The sequence below is a fragment of the Etheostoma spectabile genome, chromosome 11, assembly GCF_008692095.1.
Source record: "Etheostoma spectabile isolate EspeVRDwgs_2016 chromosome 11, UIUC_Espe_1.0, whole genome shotgun sequence".
Taxonomy (NCBI): Eukaryota; Metazoa; Chordata; class Actinopteri; order Perciformes; family Percidae; genus Etheostoma; species Etheostoma spectabile.
Genome location: NC_045743.1, coordinates 11,127,422 through 11,153,455, shown reverse-complemented (window position 1 = coordinate 11,153,455; position 26,034 = coordinate 11,127,422). Strand labels below are relative to the sequence as shown.

At 39.7% G+C, this 26,034-nt stretch overlaps 1 protein-coding gene across 1 annotated transcript; it reads left to right on the top strand.

Annotated features, from left to right (window-relative positions):
- The first annotated feature begins 758 nt into the window (after positions 1 to 758).
- Positions 759 to 26,034, top strand: sacs2 (sacsin molecular chaperone 2). Its single transcript, XM_032529030.1, has 8 exons — positions 759 to 935; positions 7,410 to 7,455; positions 8,324 to 8,411; positions 11,728 to 11,839; positions 12,450 to 12,596; positions 12,711 to 14,133; positions 14,411 to 14,499; positions 14,606 to 26,034. The coding sequence occupies exons 2-8, from the start codon at positions 7,427 to 7,429 to the stop codon at positions 25,552 to 25,554; spliced, it is 12,837 nt and encodes a 4,278-aa protein (XP_032384921.1). The 5' UTR covers positions 759 to 935; positions 7,410 to 7,426; the 3' UTR covers positions 25,555 to 26,034.

Here is a 26,034-nt window from a genome sequence, read left to right as displayed (position 1 = left end):
GGTTACAATTTCACATTTAACATGACAGACCCTTTTGGTCTGCAACCAAAAGCGACCCCCAAAGGTGCAGAAGGCAGGTTCTCATTGGACAGCAAAGATGTGCCGCGTGTTGTCATGACAACGACGGCCCAATGAGAATGGATTTGAATGTGCCAGGTGAAAAGGGACCGCGCCCAGGTGCAGGGCATAAATGAGTGTGATTTAGGGATAGTCAAGACTGGTTTCACGTGACTCCATCATGGGGGAAGCATGGATCCAGTCCGCTGTCAGCTGCAGTGTTATTATGTTTGACTGTGTCTGTCATCTTTCTTTTGCATTCAACCTTTTCTTAATTCTCAGTTAGACCGCGAGCCTCCTTCCTCAGAGATCCAACAGAACACGAAGTTAGTTATGCATTTCTAACAATAGAGAGACAGAGAGATCCCCAAGGGGAAATTCAATGTCCCAGTAGCTTAAAGACATCACAAACAAAGACATCATAAACAGGATGATAACATATAATAAATCCACAGGAATAACATGGACAATAAAAGAAAAGAGAATAAGTAATAAATCCACATGGATGTGCTATAGGAATGTATTGAGACGTGGTGTGGATCCGATATTGCATTTTAATTGGACTTAAAGTTTGAGGTTATTGGTAATGGGATGTGGGCTATAGGGAAAATATTTAGCAACTGCATGACAACTTCAAAGTTTCGTTTCGTTGGGGGACGGAAGAAGAAACGGTCTGTTGTTGCTGCACTAAGTTTCGTTTAGTGGAAAATGACTCTTGACTTTAGTGGGAAAACGAAAGGTAATTGCCTTTGTGCCTGGAGTTGACGTGTTGGGGTTGGACATCAGCAGCCTATAAACAGCGAACTGATGTGATCAGAGTTTCTTTGGCAAACTTGGAAACAACAGAACGGACGCGACTCTTCACCAATATGACTGAGGTAGGCCTTCACATGTTAATTATGTTCCATCTTTGAGAAGAAAAACGACAGCCCTAACAAGTCTAGAGCGTTATTGGGGGTAAATGCATACCAGAAAGAGGAAACTATGTGATGCCAAATAATCCACGAAATAAATATAACTTGAAGTTATGCCTAACTGTTTTTGTAGGTAGGCCTTCACATGTTAATTATGTTCCATCTTTGAGAAGAAAAACGACAGCCCTAACAAGTCTAGAGCGTTATTGGGGGTAAATGCATACCAGAAAGAGGAAACTATGTGATGCCAAATAATCCACGAAATAAATATAACTTGAAGTTATGCCTAACTGTTTTTGTACTACCCAGCTAACAATTTTTGGTTCCCAGAACGTTCTGGGAACGTTCGTTTTTGGTTGTGGGAACGTTCCCTGAAGGTTTGTTTTGGTTGTAGTTTGGTTGTCTGCTGGTTAATTGGAAGGTTTTCTTAACGTTCCGGGAACGTTCGTTTTTGGTTATCGCGAACGTTCTCGGAACGTTCTCCTAACGTTCTCTAAAAGTTACAACCTTTAGAGACGTTAGGCGAACGTTCCGAAAACGTTGCAACCTTTAGCGAACGTTAGGGGAACGTTCCCTTAACGTTGCAACCTTTAGCGAACGTTAGGGGAACGTTCCCCTTAGCGTTGCAACCCTCAGCGAACGTTACGGAACGGTCTCTTAACGTTAGGGAACGTTCGCTGTAACCAAAACGAACGTTCCCAGAACGTTAAGAAAACCTCCAATAAACCAGCAGACACCAAACTACAACAAACAAACCTTCAGGAACGTTCCCAGAACGTTAAGAAAGCTTATTCCCCAACCTTTAAACAACACCCACTACTCTATGTGTGTATGTATGTACTGTAAATACACACGTACATACAACAAGTTATATTAGTAGGAAGATGAACAGGCAAACTTGATGGCATTTCAAACTTTAATATTCAACAACTGAAAAGAAACAAAAAGATAAGGATGTAGTGTAAATGTAGTGCAAGATGCATAAAGATGGGTTTGTAAAGTGTGTGCAAAATAAGTCACTAAAACAATATAATTATAAAAAGTTAAAAAGGGCTCCATGGCTCAGTCCTTCTCAGCTGGCCTATAAAGAATAAACAAAAGTTAGACATGTAATACTAAGATGAACACACACATTTTTGTTTGATGAACTTTCTTATGAACATAATGCAGAAGAACTTAATTTACCGTCTGTGTGGGGCAAACTTCAGAACTTGCCCAATCAAATCCTCCGCTTCTGCAGCAGTCAGCGCAGGAAGTTTTTCTGGCAGGCCGCTAGAGTACAAGTCAAAATGAAGCAAAGTTATAGGTCAAATTAAAACCTCTTGTCAGCCAAGCTAAGCATAATACTAATGTGAGAATAAAATAAACCTGCCTGTTATAACCCTGCATACAGCCATGGTCTGGAAGGCTTTCTTGTCTTTTCTTCCCCCAGGCTGTACTGTATCAGCAAGCTGCGGCGGACGGCATCACCTCCGTACAACCACCGAAGGTTGACCGGAAAAATTGCTGTACAACATATAGTAACAGATTATGCATACAGTGTAGAGCTTGTACAATCTCATTTTGTAAGAGAAGTCAGTTCAGTTAGATATTAATTTTATGCAATTATATAGTGTTTGTCTTAGGGCAGAACTATGGCCACTTAATTTCCATATTGTTCCTCCTCTCCATACACACAACATACATCCATACATACATACAAACACGTGAGCAACCTGAGTCTTACCTCTCATTTTGATCTCCATGTCTGAGCCACCCTCCTCTGTTGGTGAGTTCTTCTGTTTAAAACAACAAAATGTTGTGTTATCTAGTGATCCTTGCCATTAAATTGTACTTCTTTGCAAATACAAAAATCAAAGCAACTGTACCTTCAACTGGTCCCAGATGAAGTGGCAGTCCGTGGTAGGTCACTAAAGACTCATCCTGCTCTGGCAACCAGCTGGTTTCCTGCATGGCGTTGATACATATAAATAAATTATATGATTTTTTTATAAGATGAAGTTGATAGGTTGCCTGCACATGCCATTACAAAATATGAACCTATTCTTTTTATCAGACAAAATATATATTCAAAACAACTTACATGCAGGGGTGGAGGAAGTGTTATCTGCTGAGCTGAAAAAAGACAGAAGAGACAAACATTAGAACAATCCCATGATATGCACCATGTTTGACTGTCATTGGTTCCATGTTAAGAAATATGACTGTTTTATATAAATGCATACATAATTTAACTTCCAGACATGGCTCCAGACGCACGCTCCGTCCTGCGACGTTTATCTGGTCGTGCAACAGATTCATCTGTAATACAGAGACCATATAGCGTGTACCCATTGCAAAATCTGTGATTTGAAATATGTGAAAAATGTAGTCTATAATAAAGTCTTACCATCCACTTGAAGAATCTGTCATGAACCTCCTTGGGCGTCGGCGCTGCTTTTTGGACACTTGCTTCATCTTCTGTCTGATGCTGGTGTCCCTCAGCCGCCGACACCGGTCCACAGCTTTGGCGTAGGAATCTATTTAAGAGAACATTGTGATCCAGTAGTGCAAAAAAAGAAGAAAGAAAAGCATTCCATACAGAGAAAATTATTTATTTACATATAGTATAGCAGCATATGTTACCTGTACACAGCCATATTTTTTTAACTGGATATTTGGCCCACTGCTGTTGGCAAATGGCACCTGTGATTTGGAGCAGAGCGAGGTGACATGGAGCTCCTGTAGAGCATGAGCAGATAATCCATCTTCTCCTCAAATGTCTCCATCCGGATTCATCTGAATAACAGATCATACAATTTGTACTGATTGCAAAAATATTTAAAATGTATACAGTCAGTGTAAACATTGACGTGACAAGATTTCTGCATTGTACCCCATACTTTGTAATGGGGAGACACAGCATCCACAGAAATGCATAGTGTAAAGCCAGTACTGCAGCTGTGTAGCAAACACATTACGTCCCTTGCTGTAGCCTTCACTCAGCTTGACGATAACTGGCTAAAGTGCGTTTGCAAATGGCTGCCTATCTACCTGGACTAAGGATTTGATTATTTTGGCTTTATTTATGTACTGTACTACACTAATTAAAAAAGACCGAAAACGGATATCTTATTTGTAACATAAACAAAAGCATTTTAACATGATTACACAAAACTACAATGCAACAAAGCAGAAACGTCCGTGCACAGCAGCAAACAAAGGAAAGATTTAAGCAATCCATTTAAAGCCCAACTCTGGCCCTCGCCTTTTGAATGGAGTGCTACTACGGGCCCTTCTATGATACATCAAAATCAACATTTTTAAAACACTAAGAAGGCTCGACACAACTGAAACTTTACTCCAAGTCTCACCTGGGGCTCAACACATAAACTCAGCATTGAGAACATGGTTTGTGCACAAATAGTTTACTAAACAGAAAAGACTTGGAGCAGCTCACTGCATGACTAGCATAGCACAATGGCGGACTGACGTTGAAAAACTAACTAAAGTTAGTTGTTTACTTTCAGCCAAACTTTTATTTTTGGTCAACCTAACCAGAACCGGAATATAACAACCCATACGAGGGAAAGAGTTTAATGTTAAACCACAAACCCCCATTACAACAACAACATCATTAAACTGCAAGTATATGTCGCTTACCTCTCCGTGAGCTGGGCCGCGTGGTCCGTCCTTGTGCTTTCTCTTCTTCTAACGGGGGAATCGTCTGCTCAAGCAGCGGCCCCCTACTGGTGTGGGTTGTAACGTTAGGTTTTCAACTGAATAAAGAAGTGAATTATCTTAGTTGTGAAAATCGCCCATTGATAGATTCCTCTTTTAAGTTGTTTCACGAAGACAGTTAAAAAACCGAAGTCAAGCACAAAGTACTATTTTAAGCTAAATTGATACAGACCTTAAAATAAATGTTATGCTTTCTTAAATTTTATAAGTCAAATCATTTTTGGTGAATAAATCAAGTGACAAACCATGCTACTTTCTAATTTCGAACAACCAAAACAACCAAACGGGAACGTTGTTTGAAGGTACGGCGCCAACCGCAGGGAACGTTACCGTTGGTTGGTTCTCTACGTTTAGAGAACGTTATAACCAGGAGGAACGTTCCCTAAACGTTTAGCTTTTGGTTTGGTTCGAACGAACCTTTAGAGAACCAAAACTAACGTTCCCTAACGTTCCTAAACGTTCTGTGTTAGTGGGTATGCCGTATTCCGCGACAGTCTGAAGCTGTATAATATTATGAATTTATTCTTTTGTGTAGCTGATCCATTTCCTGCCATTGGCGTTAGCGGTAGGCTGCATTGAGCCAGAGAGAGCTTGCAGAGAGCAAGCATGGCTTGTCTAAAGAGATGAGCTCCCCTGAAAATATGAATCGAAAAAAATACTGACAGCTTTTTTTGCCTCCAAATCCTCATCATGAATCATGTGTAACATTGTCGTCTTACTATGATTTATTTAGTTCAAACCGCGAAGCTGTAGAACCCTTCTATGTTTGTCTGTTATTATTATTATTAGTATTATTATTATTATGTGTTGTCTTGGGACTAACTGGAAATGGTTTCCATGTGCTTCTATGGAAACATCAACCCAATCGGCCACATGGTGGCGCTGTAATTAAGGCTTCAAAAGGCAAACTTTGAAAGGCCACGACCCCCACACTGTAAATCCGATTGACTTGAAATTTGTCACACAGGTGCAGCTTAATGTGCTCTACAAAAAAAGCCTCAAGGTTCATTAAGGTCTGCCTAGAAAATCTTTCAACCATTTTGAGTCTTTTGAAAAACACATTTTTAAGATCTCCTCATAGAACGTAATTCACCAGATTTTCAGTGAATCATCAATGGATCAAGCTTAATAAAAGCACTTTGAGATTTCATTTGAAATGTAAAGGGCATTATAAATAAAATGTATTATTATTAAAAGTTGTAAAGCATGTAAATATCTCAATTACTTTTCAAGTGATTGACCAATGAACTTTGAAAAGGGCGTGGCTCTGGACATAAATGAACACAAATCAGCAACTGTTAAAGCCAATCATCACAAAACTCCCGGGGTATGTTCAGATAAGTGCCCCAGATATACCCAGACAGTTTTATATACATACGCCACTAGGGAGCGCTTCTAGTGCATTACACACATTTTACTATAAAGCACATAATCATGGTCCTATCATCACAAATCTCTCAGGACATGTCCTCATAAGTACCTGAACCACGCCCTGAAAGTTTCATTCAAATTGAACACCAGGGGGCGCTATATATGCACACAAACTGCAGGTGATATAGCAAATCAGGCTATAAATGACTAATTGTTTGTCCAATCAACACAAACCTTCCAGGAAATGTCTACATAATGACCTCATACATTCACTGCAAGTCTCATTCAAATTGACCACTAGAGGGCGCTTTAATGCACAAGAACTGGAGGTGGAATGACGCAAATCAAGGATTGAGCTTTTTTTTGGGGTGTTGTCGTCTACTTTTCTCAAGCTTGAAAATATGTTTACAGTGCTATTTTGGGGAAAATGCATTTGTAAAAGAAAGAAATACGTGCAACACACACACACACCCAAAACCCACAACACACACCCACACACACAACACACACAAAAACAACCCCAACACACCACACACACACACACACAAACACACACACCCCCACACACACACACAGGCTACTTTGTAAAGTCCAGAAAGATCGCCGCAACAGCCTTTTTTGTTTTTTTGACAGAAATGGTGTGGATAAGCAATACACAGATGCATTTGGTCGAGCATTGAAACGAGCTGGTGAGGCCCATGCTCCAACTTTTTTTTTTAGTGGGCCTCCGCCAATCGGTATGAGCTTAATGCAAGTCAGTGAAATCTAATTTAGAGTAAAAGTAAAATCCTGGATGTGGAACATATCTAGCCTCAGAAAACCAAATTCATTGTTGACTAATCATGCAGCTGCTTGTCTATGCCAGGCTGGTGTATTGTGGAGAAAAGGGTTAACCCTACCTCACCAAGTGATTCATAAAACTGGACTGCACTGTGTAGAAAGACTAGTTTTAGCCATACAAATGGTAAGCCTAAATAATGCAGGTGAGGTCCAGAGGCCCATGCAGGCAGCAGAAGCCAGCTGCTCTACAAGACTGCATGTGACTCAGCAAAAGTTATCTTGATACTTTGCAGAATATAACCACAAACATAAAGTCAATAAAGTGAGGCATACCCCTAGGTTTTCTAGGAAGTTCCTTAAACCTTCTTTGTGAAAATGTATTTATGTATTTTATCCTACTTTTGATTGTGCGGTACCCATTGTGTTGCTGATACAGGGTTTGAGTTGTTTCTCATGTTTAGAATTTTTATCTCTAAGTTACGGATGAAGAAATCTTAAGTTGATGTGGTGGATAAAAAGAGAAGTTTGTTTGGCAATGTAACAAACTGTACTCTGACTCACTTACAGCATCCAAGCCGTGAAAGATGAGCTCAAAGACAAAGAAAAAAAGTCGGTGAGTTGCATCTGTATCTGGTTTGTCTATCTCTAACTGATTACTGTAAGAGGTGGGCCACCACTTGAGGAACGTACTATTTTGACCACATCTCCACCCAGTTTACACTAGACTAGGTTTCGCGCTCGATTCCTTCATACTTCAAGTACCCGGATGTCTGTCACAGTAACTTGAAATTGAATTTTGTGAACTGAATTTAAATTGTGAGAAATGAACGTGAAGACATATAGAGTTGAATTTTCAATGATGATCATATTTTATTGGATTTCAGTTCCAAATGAATAAATTCAATTTCAAACTATACTATTCAGATTCAATTTTTCAATGCAATGACTCAAATTAAACAATACAATTTCAAATCATGTGTTTCAAATTCAGTTTTCCAATGCAATGATTTAAGGTTAGCAATTCAAATTCAAATATATAAATGATTAAAATTCAGTTTCTGTTGGCACATATTTCAGCCCATAGTCTTGGAGCACCCACCTGTATGAATTGCAAAAATAATCTGTTAAACTATATGATTAAAAATGAATTTATATGCCAGTCAGGTTTTTTTTTAGAGACAAGAGGACATTAGGTAGAGCAAGTGCCTTGTCTTCACTCCCTGTGTAAAATGGCAAACTCACATTTGATATACTAAAACATCATGGCTCTGAATCTGTTTTATTGGCCAACAAGTAAACAACGTGTCATTTAATTTCAGGTAAAGCACTTTAACTTTATGGCTATTTATCATATAAGTCAAATATATGTAAGTTTTGGTCAAACTTGACTATACTCCCAGCACTTCTGTCTACAGTATACTGATTCAGGAGGTCTCACCACCACCCTGTGTTGATTTGATTAATCTCTGTGCTTTGATTAGAACGGGCTTCGGGGCAACAGCTCCGCCCTTCATTGACTACCTGCAAGATATTCTACGACGATATCCAGATGGTGGACAAATTTTGAAGGTGGGTAAAATGCTTTGTCAAATTCTTTGTGTAACATTTCCCATTTTCTAATTAATACAAAGCGTTATTCTTTAGGTTGTTGTTTGCTTATTCACATCTGGATTCTGGAAATCTATTTATTGTGGTATGACCAGTGTGGTTGCTAAATATATGTGTTACTATATATGTTGATTCTGCTTAATTCTTTTTTAAGCCTTCCATTTTAAAGCTATGCTTTTCCCAGCTGCCATCAAAGCAAGATCTACTGTACGCACATGCTTTCATATTTATTAAACTTATCAGACATATTAGTTGAAGACATAAATGAGGTGAAAGGGGAACAGATATATCTAAACACAGAGATATTACATCACATGTCATTTAGTTGACACTTTTATCCAAAGCGACTTCCATTTACGTGGTTTCAACCCTGAAGGTGCAAACACCAGACAACACTACAAAGAACCATATGAAACGGCAGCTTCAAGAATCTTTTTTTTGTTTTAATTATTTTTGGCTCCTCCAAAGACACATAATAACAATCTATCTTCTTATGCTAAGGTAGGTAATAAAATGTTAGCCGCATCTGTCCGGGTTTGATTTTTAAGAATTGTTCTATCTTCCGATTCTTTTTTGATCTGCCTTGCTAATAGTTTGCCTGCCATTTCACCCTGTTCTACATGGGATAATTTGGATTTTAGAAATGCTAATTCACATGCATGAGTATTAATAGCATTGTACTTTAACTTAAAGGAGAATTCAGGCCAATTTTATGTTAATCTTGATCGCTATAAATATCCCAGTACTTTCGTTCGAAAACCCCCCGACCTGAATCGGTGCAGGCAACACAGAGTAGCTGCTGCTATGTGTACAAGCTTCCACTGAGCTAAAACGGCAGTTAACAGGGCAAGTTTTAGCATGCCTTTGTGCCTCTTAACAGACACACAATGCAAGTAATACGTCTGTACAACATGAACAGGGCCCTAACGTAACATCAAGATGCGTTTTCAAGTCAGACAATGTTTTAAATCACCTACCCTGTCTTGTCATTGCTGGTGGTTAGCTTGCTTTCCTGGTTAGCTGCTAGAGCTAGCTACTCGGTATTGCCTGCACCGATTCAGGTCGGGTTTTTTCAATCGAAAGTACTCGCATATTTATAGCGATCAAGATCAACATAAAAATTGGCTGGAATTCTCCTTTAAGTTCATCCATCTGCAATAAAATATTAGTCATTACTAACAATGTGTTGCTTCTCCAGATTAATTCTTGTTTTCAATGCATTTCAACTCAGTTTTCTGTTTTCTTTTTCAATGATGATGAAAGGGCTTTTCACACACCCTCTTATATAGGCCTTAAGCGTGTGCCATATTATCAGTGGACACGCTGTTTTGATGTATCTAAATATGCATTCATTTAAGACATAAATTCCTCTTTTGAAAGTAACATAATGTTAAATCTCCAAGGCTTGTAATTTGATGCTAGCTTTTCAAATTCTACTTCACAAATCAGAGCCGAGTGGTCTGAAAGAGTCCTAGCGTCAAAGGAACAGTTTACAATCTATGAAAGATAATTAACTGGGATGAATGTAAAATCTAATCGTAAATATGAATCATTCACATAGGAGTAGAAAAAGAACATTTCTTCAGAGTCCTGAATTTTGTGTATTATTTACCAAAGCTCTTGATATATGAGATAAAACATATTTATTTTTGAGATGATCCATCCAATTTTGCATCCAGTACACAATTAAAATTGCCATCCCAAAATATTGGAATATCATACTGGCGTAACATAATATAAAGACCATTAATTAATTTGGGATCATCACAATTAGGACCTAATGAATTCAATAGAATAACATCTTCATGGGTTAAAAAGCGTCCAACAACATGGATCTTAATTTATCTTTTTCAAGGGAGAAAGGTATATCCCCCCCCCCTCTCGAATTGAACGTAAACAACAAATAATACACTTTCCCAAGCCACCTGGGTGTTGGAGATGAATAACTATTTTACATGTAACATTGTCCCCAACCGTGGAAGCCTGTTTAAGATTTGCTGGCTGCTCACCAAAAAATATCTCTAATATTCATTACATTGAAAAAATACATAGAAAAATCTGGCAATTGTTTTAATTTTAATTAACTTGACTTTCAGTAGTAAAATTGGTGACAAATTCCCTGCCTTTAATTCCCCGACTATACGTCTTTTTCGTCTGTTTTAATCTGATGTTTTTATTGTTTTCTCATGAATTTTATGATTATCTGTTTTTAGCAGATTATTATTATTTAAACATAATTCTGTAATAAGTTTGATCTGTTCATCTTGCTTGGCCCCTGTCCAAAAGCCTTTTTTTGCAAACAATTTTAATTTATTGTCAGAATCGTGCTTTTACATGTTTTAATTTTAAATATTAGATATCAGTTTTGTGGAATTATGTCTGTGATTTTCAAGAAGGCAGTGAAAGCAAAGTATTTTGGTCTTTTTCTGGGACATTAAGCTGGATTAAACTGTTCTGGAAATATTTATTTTAATATAACATTTTTTCTCAGTTTCTGGAAAAGCACAGGTGTTATTGAGAACATTAACAGTTCTATTTAAGTGTTTAAGTAAACCCAAACTGTGACAAAGGTCAAACTTGCACCAATACCAGGACCCTAGAAACTGAAGCAGCTAAATGGAATTCAGCCTTCATTTATGTTATTAGTAACAACTATACTTTCCCTACAGTGGCATATCACAATGTCTTATGTAAAAAGTCATACATTGGTATGTTGGTTCCTTCGCATTTGACAGTTACGCAAAGTTACTTCATCTATGTCTGTTGATGTGGACAAAATATTATACATTTATATATGAATATATACAAATATAATTCAACAACACTATAAACTAAAGCTTCAAAAATGATCAGTTGAATCAACAGCTCTCTGATGCGGGGTCAACAACACTGAATGTAATAAACCAAATTTATCAAAAAGATGTGGAATTGGATTTCATTGGATTTAGACTGTGTATCAATTTCTCACTCATTTAAAATTGTCAAGGCCTGGCACACCCTCACACAGGTGTCTTCAATTAACTCTGGCTGATTAGAAACCTAGTCTAATGTAAACTGGGTGGAGGTGTGCTGGAAATGACATGAATTAATACTTTGTATTAAGAATTATAACGTTGTGAGGGGAAACAGTTGTGTAAGTGGACTACAGGTGGACTTCTGTTTAGCCCAGATTTGGAGCTTGGCACAGTAGCAGTAGTGCAGAGGAATGTGGCCATCTTGATTGTTAGCTTTGGTCTGCTAAGCTCTGTTAATGGTTATTGTTTTTATTTGTCAACAGGAGCTGATTCAAAATGCAGATGATGGTAAAGCCACAGAAGTGGTTTTCATCCATGATGAGAGAAGCTATGGGACCGAGAGCCTTTGGACTGATAACTTGGGAGAATACCAAGGTATGCAGGATGTTCAGAGAATAGCCATGCTGTAAGGAGGCTATTATGTTATTTTTTAAGAGAAACTGATAAATAGAGCAAATAGGAAGTAGCTGGCAGTTTATTAGGTAAGTGTGGTTGGCCGTACATGTGTGTAATGTGTTTTTCCTACAACCACAAAATAACAGGCTGACAGTAACAGGCTTTTTTTGGTGACCCAACACATAGTTGGTTCCCATGATCACTTGAGGAGATGGCATTAGGGTCTGCTACCCTATATCATTAACCATCAGCCGTAAAACAGTCACTGCAAAAAATGTTACATTTAGAGTATATTGTGGTCACCATATTAAAGAAAATACCCTAACATTAGCATAATATTTCTAAAAGAACTAAAAGTGTACCCATTTTAATCAACAGACCTTCTGGCAGAAATTACCTTATGACTGTTGATTATGTGTTTACAACCTCAGCTCTCTACATTTCTACCTTGCTCAATTCAAGCTGGGATAGACTTCCTCAATATGAGCATGTAAAGAGAGATTGAAATAATCAATGAACACACAGATGCATGCTTAAACCTAATGTCATAAGCACTTTTCTTCTGAACTATGTTTTTGTTTTTGCAAAGGTCCGGCTCTCTACGCCTACAACAATGCAGCATTCACTGAGGATGACTGGGAAGGAATTCAGATGGCAGGGAGGAGTGTCAAGCGCAATGACCCAAACAAAGTTGGGAGGTTTGGAATCGGCTTCAACTCTGTTTACCACATAACAGGTGAAAATTACATACAGATACACGAGCATACCTAACAGTCTCATCTTAAATTATGGTGTTTGATGAACAACATAGTAAGTTAATGGGACAATATCCGTTTCCTTTTATACACAGATGTGCCAAGTATTTTCAGTTCAGAGCACCTTGGCTTCATGGACCCCCAAGAAAAAATATTTGGAGAAAGAAAAGGAGGTTTTCTGTGGTCTTTGGATGATGCAGAACACCAAGAAGCTCTGATGACTATGCATGATCAGTTCCAACCCTTTCGAGATATAGTGTCACTTGTAAGCGGACAAGAATGGTCAAAAGTCATCATGGAGGATCAGCACTTTGACGGGACAATTTTCAGGTTCCCCTTGCGCAAAGAGGCATCAGATATTTCAGATAATCTATATGACTCTGACAAGGTGGTTGAGCTTTTTGATAGCTTTATTGCAGATGCAGATTTAAGCCTTCTGTTCCTGAAAAATGTGACTTCTGTGTCCTTGAAGCATATTGACGTACACGGCAACGTTAATCCCAGACTTGAAGTGAAATCCTCCGTCTGCACGGATGTCGTTCTGGAGTCAGAAGATGACTCAATCATTGAGGGTTCAACAAAATTCAAATTGATAACCCTCAACTCAAAAGAAACAAAGTGGCTTGTGACAACATGTACCATGAAAGATGGCAATTTAGAAAATCTTGATTCACTCTCAAAAAAGTTAAGCTTTTTTCCCCAAGTTGACTTGGCATTCCCTTGTGGTGAGGGGAGAGACTGTAGTGAGAGTAGACTGAGCTGCTTTCTCCCCCTCCCAAACAATGAATCCAACAAAACAGGACTCCCCGTTTATGTCAATGCATGCTTTGGCCTCACAGACAACAGAAGACAGATCAAGTGGCAAGAGGAAGACCAGAAACATGACGAACATGCTGTGTGGAATGAATTGCTGATAAAAGAAGTGCTCCCACAGGCATACGTCATGATCATTCAAGATGCTATCAGACTTGCCCAAGAATCTCGTCTGCCTGTCTCTTCAGTATACAATCTGTGGCCAGATATTTCCCAGACAAAGCACAAAGAGAAATGGTATGTAGTTGCTCTGGATGTTCTTCATCACTTATTCAGGCAGAATGTGGCTGTCCTTTCTCTTGCTAAAGATGAAAAACAGTTCATCACTCCATCAGAAGCTGTGTTCCCCTGTAATGGTCCAACAAGCCCTGACATATTGGCCGCCATTAAAACAACTTTGGTTTCCTGTGGGGAAAATCTAGTCACTTTACCAGGTAGTGTCGCGAGAGCTCTAAAAGAGGCATATCCACACTTCAACACATTAAAACATGTGACTCCAACCTTTGTAAGGGACGTTCTCCGCAAGATTGACGTGCACAGCATCTCTAAAGACAACAAACTCTGTCTTTTGGAGTACGTTTTGAGTGATGAAAAATACAGCGAACTCAAGGGTCTTCAGCTGCTTCCACTCAGCGATGGTTCTTTCAGATCTTTCACAGACAAAGAGGAGGACACTGCTTTAATTGACAGCAAGGAATTTCCAAGGTAAGTTTTTAATGCTTGGTTTTATTCTCTTTTACTGTCTATAATAAAATGGTTAAGTTATTATTATTGACTGTAATTTTTAAAGAAGTTACATCCTTACTAAGTTGTAGTTCCCATGTGTTCCCCAAATCCATTCCTAACATTACTAGCACTGATCGGCTCACAGGACCAATTTTTTACTTTTGTTTAGGCTTTTGGTACCTCAATGTGAAGTAACACTGGATACAAATGTCCTTGTTTTTTTCATGCACAATAAACAAACTTCTGCTTTGCTCAGAGCCTTGCTACCCTGCTGCAAACACCTCTTCATCCCAGATGATCTCAGTCCAGCCTGCAGTTTCCACCTGAAAGAACTGGCCGGAAAAAGTAGGACTATTTTATAGAATTTCCATTAAAAATGATTTACATCTGTCATCTGCATGTTTTTACACTACAAATACATTTAAATATATTTTCTAAATCTATTTTTCAGATTTATTCAAGGTCATCAACATTGCTGTAGACCAGGTGACTGAATATACAAGGCGGTACTTGCCACAGGACTGGAAGCAGATGAGGGCGGGGCTTGTTACCTGGGACATCAGGAACAGTCAACATCCACCTTTATCCTGGCTCCAAGATTTCTGGAAATTTCTTAACACTCACTGCAAAGAGTTAAGTAATTGTGTTGGTATGCCATTAATACCCGTCAGCCCCCTGTCTCTCAGTCAGTCTGTATCACTAGCAAGACTAGAGCAGAACACAACCCTCATTTTTCAGAAAAGCAAGCAGATAAACCTGCCAGAAGAAATAGCTCAGTTGGTCAACAAAGTTGGTGGCACAGCAGTGACAGGAAACGAGTGGCTCAAGCACGAAGACCTTGACTCTTATGTGCTCTGCCCATCTCCAAGGAGTGTCATGAAAGTCCTGGTGAATTTAGATTCTCAGAATCTGATCAGAGAACTCAAGACTGCCTCTCACAATGCAAGAGAAAAACTGAAAGATTATCTCTCTCTTCTGGATTCTCTCTCAGTCACTGAGAAAGATTTACTCTTAAAGTTGCCTCTGTTTCAAACCATGAAAGGATCCTGTGTTGCAGCTCAATCAAATTGTGCCGTGCTTCTAATTTCTGGCCTAAAAGTACCGACAGAGTTTCCTATGCCTGATTCAGTTGTGCAGTGTGCTACTGAGGCTGACCGCAGACTGTTACAGCTACTCAAAGTAAATCTCTTGGACACTGCTGACGCAGCCAATCTCCTCATTGAATGTATTGAGAGTGGGGTTTGCAGAAAAGAAGACACTGAGAAAATCATGGCTTGGATTTTACAGCATGGTGATACCCTTTTCTCTCAAAATCAGACCCTAAAACGCAGATGTAAGGAGTTGAGCTTCATTGAAGTTAATGGAAAGCTGAAAAAGACCTCAAACTTTTTTGATCCAAGAATTAAATCCTTTAAAGTCCTTTTTGAGTCAGAGTTCTTTCCTCCACCTTTGTACACTCAAACACCACAGATGTGTCAAGGCCTGACAGATCTTGGATTGCTAAATAAAGAAGCAGATGTCCCACCTGAGCACTTGTTGCATGCTGCCACATTGATTGACAAACTGCATGCTGACTCCCAAACGGAGGCTCTCAGTAGAGCTCAGGTGCTCTTGAAGATGTTGGATACCAATGATCTACTCTCAAAGTTCTCTCCTGAGCAGCTTTGTCACCTCAAAATGCTAAAATGGGTCCCATGTGCTGTACCTGGTAATGACAAAAAACACTGCAATGACAAATCTCAGACAAGTTCTTTCTTCTGCCCGGATGAAATAAGAGTGTGCATTTCTGTGAATGAGGACATTGTTGGACATGTAATGCCGCTGGTGGGAAAGTTAAGTGACAGAGTTAGCAGCCAACTTGGTTTTAAACGCCTACCCCCAGCTGAAAAGGTGATAGAGAATTTGTGCGTCTTGACATCGAAGGCACAGGAAATGCCTGATCCTGACACTAATGTGGATTTCAAAAGAAAGTTGCATAGCATTTACAAACACATGCAAGACCACATCTCTGAATTTTCAACAATTGTGAACACGGACACACCCTGGCTGTGGAGCCACAACCAGTTTGTATCACCACAGGATCTGGTTCTAGACTACCCACGTAATCTTGATCTGAGCTGTTACATTGGGAAGGTGCCAAAGGAATTTTTGCCATACAAGGAGTTGCTTCTTGAGTTTGGCCTGAAAACACAGCTGTCAGATCAAGAAATTGTTGGCATTCTTTATTCTATCCAACAAACCATTGAAGGAAGGCAACAGCCACTTGCAAGTTCCCCTGAGGTAAAAGTGTCAATAGAAATTTTTAACTGGCTGTGGAGAGAGAAGAAAACCTTTCAGGATGACTTCCCAGTGCCAGTCCTAATAAGGGGAGAACAACATACACTTAAACCACTGTCAACTGCAGTCTTTTGTGATGTGAGCAAAAATGGGTTAAAAGAGCTAAAGAACAGCCAGGAAGACATTTATGTTGTACATGAGGAAATTCCAAAAGCAGCTGCTGAATGGTTTAACATCCGATTTCTCAGTACCTACATCCTTGATCCAGAGTTAGTGGGAATAGAACAGTATGGACAATCTGAACCCATAACAACCAGGATTAAGAACATTCTTAAAGAGTATGATGAAGAAAGTGACATCTTCAAAGAGCTCATTCAAAATGCAGAGGATGCTGGGGCAGAAGCCTGTAAATTCTTAGTGGATTTCAGAGTGCACAAAGACGCCCCTGAAAGTCTCATTGACCCTGACATGACCCTTTGTCAGGGACCGTGCCTTTGGGCATTTAATAATGAGCAATTCACAGCTGAGGACTGGAAAAATATTGTCAGAGTTGGCGCTGCCTCAAAGGAAAACAAGGTGGAAAAAATTGGGAAGTTTGGACTAGGATTCAACACTGTGTATCATGTGACGGATGTTCCTTCTATCCTTAGTGGCAGCAGTCTTCTCATTCTTGATCCAAATGTCACTCACCTAAAGAAACACATCAAACATAAAACAAACCCTGGAATCAAGCTGGATCTATCTCAGCAACATCTTTTTCATTGGTTTCCTGGTCAGTTTGGACCATATGAATGCATCTTTGATTGTAATTTTAGCAGAAAAAGCCCCCCTGAACCCTATCCGGGTACTCTGATCAAACTACCTTTTCGAACTGAGGAAGAGGCTCTCAAGTCAGAAATAAGTGCAAAGGTGTATCACAAACACAACATCATCACTTTTCAACAGCACTTTAGAAACAATTCAAAAACTCACCTGCTGTTTTTGAAGAACATCAATACATTATCACTACAAAGTATCTCAAGTGATGGATCAACTCCACCAAGAGATGACGAAATAAAAAACGTCTTCACTGTCTCCAAAACCATTATAAGTACAATGAGGATTTCTGATGAAACCAATGTGTCAAAGCAGCATCAAACTGAGAATTTATTGATGAAACTTGATGGAAAAGGCAAAGAAGTAATTGACTGCTCCACAGTCAACATTGTCAAAATAACCAGTCAGCAATCTGGTGTAACTGAAGTCCAATCCTGGCTGCTGTACAACTGCTTTGGGACACATCAGTCTTTACAAATGGCCCTTCAAAAAAACAGTACAGCAAAGTTCTCTTTGCCCATTGGGGGGATTGCTGTGCCTTTGCAAAATGATCCAGAAACTGGGAAACTGGTCTCATTACAAACAGATCTTGTTGGACAGGCATTTTGCTTCCTTCCTCTTTCCATTAAAACCGGTCTACCAGTCAATGTAAATGGAACATTTGCTGTAACAAGCAACCGAAAAGGTCTGTGGGAGAGTGGGGTGAAACATGACTGGAACAAAGCCCTTCTTCAGGATCCTGTAGTGGCAGCATATGTTACTGCACTTTTGGCACTAAAGAAATTGTCTGAAAACAAGCAACTGGAAACTTACTGTTATCACACCTTTTGGCCTGATAGAGAGAAAGTAAGTGACACTTTCAAGCCTTTGGTTGATGCCTTGTACTCCGCCATTGCTCAGCACTCCATTGGCCTAGAGCTCTTTAGTGATGGAGAACATTGGTGCTCAATGAACAATGCCATATTTCTACACGAGAACATCGAAGAGGACAAAGACATCAGTGCACTTGCAGTGCAGGTATGCAAGAAACATGTCAAAGCACCCAACCATGTTATTACTCTTCCACTGTGGTTGAGAAATAGCTTAAAACAATCTGGCCTGGAGAAGGTTTTACAGAACAGAACATGGAACTGGGACGGGTTTTACCAAGAAGTAGTGTTTAACAACCTTGGTACCATGGACCCTAAGAGTAGAGATGCTCTTGTGCTGCATGCTATTGACCTTAACATCAAAGAAATCGACAAGCTACTGGTCTGCTATCCATGCATCCCCACAAAAAGCGGACAGCTCCAGCATATCAGAAAACTTGTGGATCCGTCAGGAAAAGTGGCCTGTCTTTTTGAAACAGAAGAAGGACGCTTGCTTGGTGGTACTGAAAATGACTTTTGCTCGCCCAAAAGGATTGAACGCTTGTTGGAACTTGGAATGGCAAAAGATCATCTCCCATTGGATGACATCACAGAGATAGCAGGCACAATCCCCAAAACCTGGAGCACTGACAAAAAGAAAGCATACAGACATTTGAATTGTCTTCTTGAACTTATGAACAATCACATGGATGATGAGGACTCTCTCCACTGGGAAACACTGAGAATGACTGAATTTCTCCCAGCATTTCCCCCTGGTGATACAAAAATGGAAAGAAATGCAACACTGAGAAGGCCCACTGATATTTTTAGTGACAAATGCTCCCCACTCGTTAACATGACACAACACATGCTGGATTATACCAATCTGAGAATATACAACGCTAATCCAGTACTGCGAATGTTGGGAGTTCATCACAGTCCAAGTCATGAGGAAGTGCTTCAGCAGCTGCAAGAAGCATGTGAGCAATCTCAATCCATTGACAGTTTAATGCTTCACAAAATAGCATATGAATGCTATAAGTTTCTGGATCATTGGCTAAGGGATTCTGGGGATTCCACTTTCATTTCACGACGGGCAAATTCATTCCCATTCATTCTTGTTGGCAGCACATTTGTAAATGTGAGTCGTGTAGCTGAAAATGAGCAATTTGAAGCAAAACCCTATCTCTATTTACTTCCACCTGCCTTTAGTGTTTTCAGGAGCCTCTGGGAAAGTGTAGGTGTTGAGAAATGTTTTACAAGCAGTCAGTTTTCAACTGTGCTTCAGGAATTGCACTCTCATCATGGTAACAAGACCCTAACAAAGAGTGGCCTATCAATTTGCCTCACAATTTTAACAGCCATGTATGAGCCCAAAGAGAAAACAACGGGAGACTTTATGATACCCAACCAACATGGAGTATTACAACCTGCAAGTGAACTGTTTTATAACGACAGCCCATGGATGCCAGTCACTTCAGGTGTCACATTATGTCACGAGAAAATCTCACGTGTTATGGCTCGCCACTTTGGAATCAAAACTACCAGGCATCATACCCTGCAAAACCACGTAGTTGAGAACATTTCACCGTTTGCTTTTCAGTTTGAACAGCAGGAACAACTAACTGTTCGAATTAAAAACATCATTTCAGCCTATCCATCGAAGAAGGATATCCTTAAAGAGCTTATCCAAAATGCTGATGATGCAGAGGCAACAGAAATTCACTTTGTTTGGGATCGACGACAGCATGGCAAAGAAAGAACCTTTGGGAAGAAATGGAACCAACTGCAGGGTCCAGCACTGTGTGTGTTTAACAACAAAGTGTTTTCTGATGCTGACCTAGCTGGCATTCAACGGCTGGGAGAAGGAGGAAAGCACAGCTCTCCAGGGAAGATAGGAAAATACGGAGTAGGATTCAACTCTGTTTATCATCTGACTGACTGCCCCTCAATTCTCACTGGCGATGAAATACTCTGCATTTCTGATCCTAATCAAAAATACATCGAAAGTTATTCAGACAAACCACCAACTGGCACTGGCTATAAACTACCTGAGACTTTCAAGAACATGTACATCGATGTCTACAAATCCTTTCTTCCTGACAAATTTCCACTTAAAGAGGGCACCATGTTCAGATTACCTCTAAGGATGGGTAACATGGCAAACAGCTCTAAAATATCACAGCAGGGAGTCACTGATCATGACATGAAAGAACTATGCTCTGCCCTCTCTGAAGATCCTGAAGGACTAATTCTATTCCTGAAAAACATCTGCAAAATAGAAGTCCATGAAATCAGTGAACATTCAGGGGAACTCAAAACCATCTTCATGGTTGAAAAAAGTATTCCACAGGAATGCAGAGAAGTAAAAGATGCTTTTGTAAAACTTCAACAAAATGCACTGCAATCTGACAAACCAATAATGCCAGACAAGGCCATTTATGGAACCAGGATTTCAACCTCAAATAAAAAACAAACTAGATGGATCATTGCAGAACAGTTTGGCTCATTCAAAAGCAGTGGTGATGGAGAACTATCAGACAAACTTCCCCAAGCAGCAATAGCAGCTTGTGTGAGCTCAAAGTGTTCAAATCCAGCATTATTCATCCCTAAGGATTTTATTGGAGCAGCCTTTTGTTCACTTCCTTTGCCTGGGAAAACTGGACTGCCAGTGCATGTCAATGCAAACTTTGAGGTAGATTCTGGCAGAAGAGGCCTTTGGAAAGAAGATGGGCAAAGTCAAAAATCTAACTGGAATGAATCTTTGAAACAGAATGTCATTGCTCCACTGTATGCAGATCTCCTTCATTACATCAGATGTAGCATTGCAAAAAACGAATTGAAGTATTCACGTATTGAGTCATGCTTCAGTAGCTCATACTTGTGTTTTTGGCCTACTGTGTCCAAATATGTGGGCCAGGATTGGCATGAAATGATACACGAGGTATACAGATCAATTAAAGAAAGAGGCCTTAATCTTATTCCAGTGATGAGGAGTTCAACACGTGTAATTGCAGGCAGAGAAGTTAAGGAATACTCTTTTGACTGGTGTAATGTTGGAGAAACTGAAACAACAAAGGCACCTTACTTGGCAAATGAAGTAAATGACCAGATGTGTTCAATTTTGGAAGATCTTGGGATGAAATTGGTTCCTGCTTTCATGCAACAAGTTTGGAAAAGTTTCAAATCTGCTAACATTGAAGTGAAATATGTGAAACCATCAACTGTGCAGGCTTTCCTGAGAGAAAAACCCCTCAATGACCCAACCCAAACAGATGAAGATTTACCGCTGCCAATAAATGCCACTCTAATCAAAGATGAAACAAGATGTTCAATGCTCTTGAGTTTCTGCTTAACTGGTGTGAAAATGACCGAGGACAATTCCAGTTTACTGAATGGGCTTCCACTTCTTCTCACAAGAGATAAAGTTTTGAGAGTGTTTAACTCCAACTCTCCCAAGCTGATAACAAAATATGACGGTCTGTTCTTTGGGTACGAGGAGCAATTTGCAGATTATACGATCAACCGTAGCCACATTGATGTTCTACAAACTTTAAAACTTGTCAATCATTTGACAGTTCCCCGTGCAGTGGAATATCTGAAGCCCTTAATTCAGCAGCTTCTTCAGAACTGTGAAGTTGATCCCCAAAGTGGTCTTCATGTCCCAAACAAGACAATGCTGCAGTGGTTAAACTCACTTTGGAAGTTCTTAATGAACGAAATCAAACCTGGTGATGATAAAAGTATAACATTAAGTGATGTGAGAAAGCTTTTCAATGACTGCTGCATTTTACCAGTTGTGTGTCCAAGGTTGAAAGACAAGCACTTCCTGCAAAGAATGAAAGACATGCAGAGTGTTATTAAGGCAGAAGGAGACATATCAGGCATCCTCTTTAAACTTGGTTTTATGAAGTTTGACAGTCCGTTCTTTTCTGGGATGGATGTGGAGAAACGTTTTCTTCTATATTCTGAACTTATGGATGTGAATGATAAAAACTCTGTGTTGGACCAGGTCTACAACATTGACCACTCCAAGTTTTCCCAGATAACCATTGATGAGATGAAAGAGCTTCAGCGTTTCCTGCAGTCTGGAGTAACCAAGTCCAAAGACAAAAAAGAGTATCGGAGAAAGCTCAAATCCTTGCCATTATTTGAAACAATACATGGTGACCGAGTGAGGATTGATGGACCTAAAGAGGTATTTGTCCTCAACAGCACATGTTCTAAGACATTGCCTGATTTGTTCAACCTGCCCAACAACAACAGCATTTTTCTCAAACACAATCCAGAAAACTGCAGTCTTTCAGAAACATTGGACATCCAAATCCTGACTGATTTGGACTATTTCATGAAGTTCATTCTGCCTGTTGTACACACACTCACAGAGATGCAGATGCTTCAGTGCCTCAAACTGTTACTGTTACCACAATTCAGTTATTTTCAGGATAAGGACAAAATTATCTCTTCAATGAAAACAGTAAAATTGATTCGCAGTTCCCAAGGCAGATTGGAGACTGTATCATACTACTTTGACGAGAGTGTGGAGCTATACAAGAAAATGTTGCCCCAAGAGAGATTTGTGCCTAAGAGATTTTGGACTGAGTTGTGCAACGGAAATCAAGAAACTGAAGGATCAAAGGAAAAAAAGTTGCTCAGAAACCTTGGAATGAAGCATGTTGTGTCAAAAGATGACATAATAAATTTTGCACAACAGTTAGAATTAGAAGCAAAAGGAAATGGTCAACTTGGAGAGTTGAAATTGAAATCATCTTTAATTTTCAAAGCAGCCTTGGCTATTGTGATCGACGACAAAAACAAAGAGGAAAGGTTGCTGGAGAGCATAGCTGACATCAAGTTCATTTTTCCTGTGAAAATTAAAAAAGAACTGTGCAACTTTCACCAACCATTTGCTGCTGAGAGTAATGCTGTTAAAATAAGAGGATCTTTGATGGAAAGTGATTATAAGCATCAAGAACTGATTTGGTCTTCAATGCCGATTATACATCTACCGGTTTATAAGTCACAGAAGCTCTCGTCAATGCTGAAAAATGCAGGAATGCATGAACAACCACCTTCACACTGTGTAACCAGTAACATGAGCAACATCTGTCAGTCGCCCTGTAAGTCTGACCAGTTGATTAAAACCCGTGCTAATGTGTTTCGAAGTGCGTATGCCTACCTGCAAGCAAACGGGTTTGAAGGCCAACCCCTAGCTGGTCTTCCTGTTGTGTTGGTTGAAAAAGACAAAGAACTTGTAAGGACTGATGATACTACTTTTTCACTCCCCCATGACCGTGAGTTCAGACCGTATTTGTACAAGATATCTCCACAGGATGTCATATTTGCGGAGTTCTTCAAGAAAATTGGTGTAAAGGACCAACCTACTGCAGAGCAGTATTGTAATGTTCTAGCAGGAGTTTATGCTGACTCCTGTGATAAACCCCAACCTAACCTGAACCAACAGCAAACTGTGAAACGTGCTGTTCAGCAGTTTTTCATGTTAATCAAAACTCAAGGAAACCAGCTTGTTGTTGACGATGTAGAGACTTTGTATCTTCCTGCAGTAGATGGTAAATTATACCCATCAGACACACTCCACTACAACGATACAACGTTTGAGACCAAAAGGTTGGAAGAAGCGCTGGGAAATAAGTTCCTGTTGCTGGAGAAACTCTGTGAATGTCATTTGGAAAGTGATATTTATGAGCATCAACGGTTGCTGCAATTGCTGCCTCAGAAACATAAGCCTAAAATGCTGTCTCAGTTCACGGAGGAGAAAGTAGTGGAATCACACATGCAGCTTTGTGAGTTTGGGACTGACTGTGAATTTAGTGGATGGTTTAACAAACATCTGTCCACAGGTGCATTTACACATGGACTGATTTGTCTTATCAGAGCGCAGTCTGAGGGAAAAATAACACAAGAAGAAGCTACTGACATGTGCAAGAAGACATTTGGGGGTATTGAGATTATCTGCTGTAAAAGTCTGAAAACTAAGCTTTGGGTGAATGAACAGCCACTACACAAAACTGCCACTGAAACCAATGTTTTTGTCAAACGAGGGCAACATGGTTGCATCTTTTACTTGAAACACAACAATGAGACAGCTCACATGGTAATAAGTGACATCAACATGACATTAACAAAGGAGATAAATGCTCTTTTAGGCAACAGAATGGGATCAGATCTCCTCCTAGTCCTTGCACATCTTCTCATGTGTGACAGTCTGCAAGATGTTCAGAAATATCTGGCTAACAATGGGATCCGTGACAGTGCTGAACCTAAAAGCTTCAGCCGTAATCCACCAGCCGCTGGAACACAAATTCCAGAGGAATGGCTTGATTCCTTAGACATGAACATCCTCAATAACTTTGAAGAGGGGGAATATGTTGGCTACAGCACTGACAACAAGTTTATTTATGCAGTTATTGTTGAAAAACTGCCTCTGCACACTGGTCCATATTCACAGAGATACAAAATAGAAATTGGAGAAGATGAGCCAATTGAAGTCAGTTGTCTTGACCTGTATCAGTTTAAGCGACAAAAGAAGCCAGAATCTAAAGGGAGGACTTGCACATCTGCCGAAGCTTCTTGCATGGAGCTGGTGCCACTAGCAGGAGCTGAGCCACATTCTTCCAAACCATCAACTACAAGTTCCTCCTCCACGAGATCCTCACCAGCCTCTGTTGACAAAGCTAAAAGGGAAATTGACAAATGTTTGGCAGATATCTGGATTCTTCCTGAGGAGGAGAGGCTTAAAGCCATCAAACGACTGTACCTTAGATGGCATCCTGACAAAAACTTGGACTGCCTTCTTCTTGCCACCGAGGCCTTCAAATACTTGCAGAATCAAATCAGTGACCTTAGTAAAGGCAAAGGTAAAGGCAAAGGCAAAACTGCAGGTTCCTCCAATCCAAACAGAAACTCAAACTTCAGTAACTTCTATCAGCAATGGAATCAGGAGGCCAAACATCACAGAAATGGTCGAGAGAGATTCTCTCGAGACAACCATTCCTACAACTTCTGGACCCATAATGAAAATGTCCCCAAGCCAAACAAAGAGGAGGCCCAGCGGTGGTGTAGACAAGCTCGCTGTGATCTTAACGCAGCTCACAAAGAAGTTGGTGGGGCGAGCACAGAGTGGTGTCTGTTCAAAATTCACCAAGCAGTGGAAAAGTCTCTCATAGCTGCAAAATATAAAAGAGATGGTCAACATCCCAATAGCAGTTCTATTTCAGCCCTCGCTGCACAAGTGTCCCTCTACAACCTCCAACTGACAGTTCTGCCTCAAATTGTGGAGAATCTGAAGATGCTGGGAGTGGATGCCAAGAAGACGCAGTATCCCAACTGCCATCCGTTTCCCCACATTCCTAATGAAAGGTTCAAACTAGAGAATGAAATGTTAGCACTGGAAAAGGCATCTGAGCTTCTTGGTAAAGTAGAGGCATATGTGAACTAGGGATTCAAGACAAACCAACATGTTATATTGGCAGAGTCAATTTAAGATGTTTTGACATGACTGCTAACCATGTTGTGATATTGAAACAACACTGTAAACAAAAGATTTCTGAAATGAAAAAAGATTGTTTCATTTGTGACTTATTACTGAAGCCTCATTCATATATCCCTATATACATTTATTATAAAAAATCTTAATATCAACGCATTTTGTGCAACATTTTGTTTTTCCTTGTCAACATTTTGACTCAATGAGGACCAATATTCTATCTTTATTACTTCGTGAAAATGCAACTGTTTTTTTTGTAAACTTTTATAACTATATATTGCATTATGAAAATGTTAAAGTTGTTTAGCAGTTTTGTAAACATTTAAAACTACTTCTCGGTTAGGACCAATATAATCTCTGTATGACTTCACTGGTTTCAAACATCTTGCAAAAGGACTGCATTTGAAAATTAGCCATCTAGCTAACACTGAT

Coding starts and splice junctions, on each gene's coding strand:
- sacs2 (XM_032529030.1), top strand. CDS start 7,427: ATGAGCTCAAAGACAAAGAAAAAAAGTCG. Junction 14,134..14,410: donor GACAGCAAGGAATTTCCAAG/GTAAGTTTTTAA, acceptor TGCTTTGCTCAG/AGCCTTGCTACCCTGCTGCA. Junction 14,500..14,605: donor GAAAGAACTGGCCGGAAAAA/GTAGGACTATTT, acceptor TCTATTTTTCAG/ATTTATTCAAGGTCATCAAC.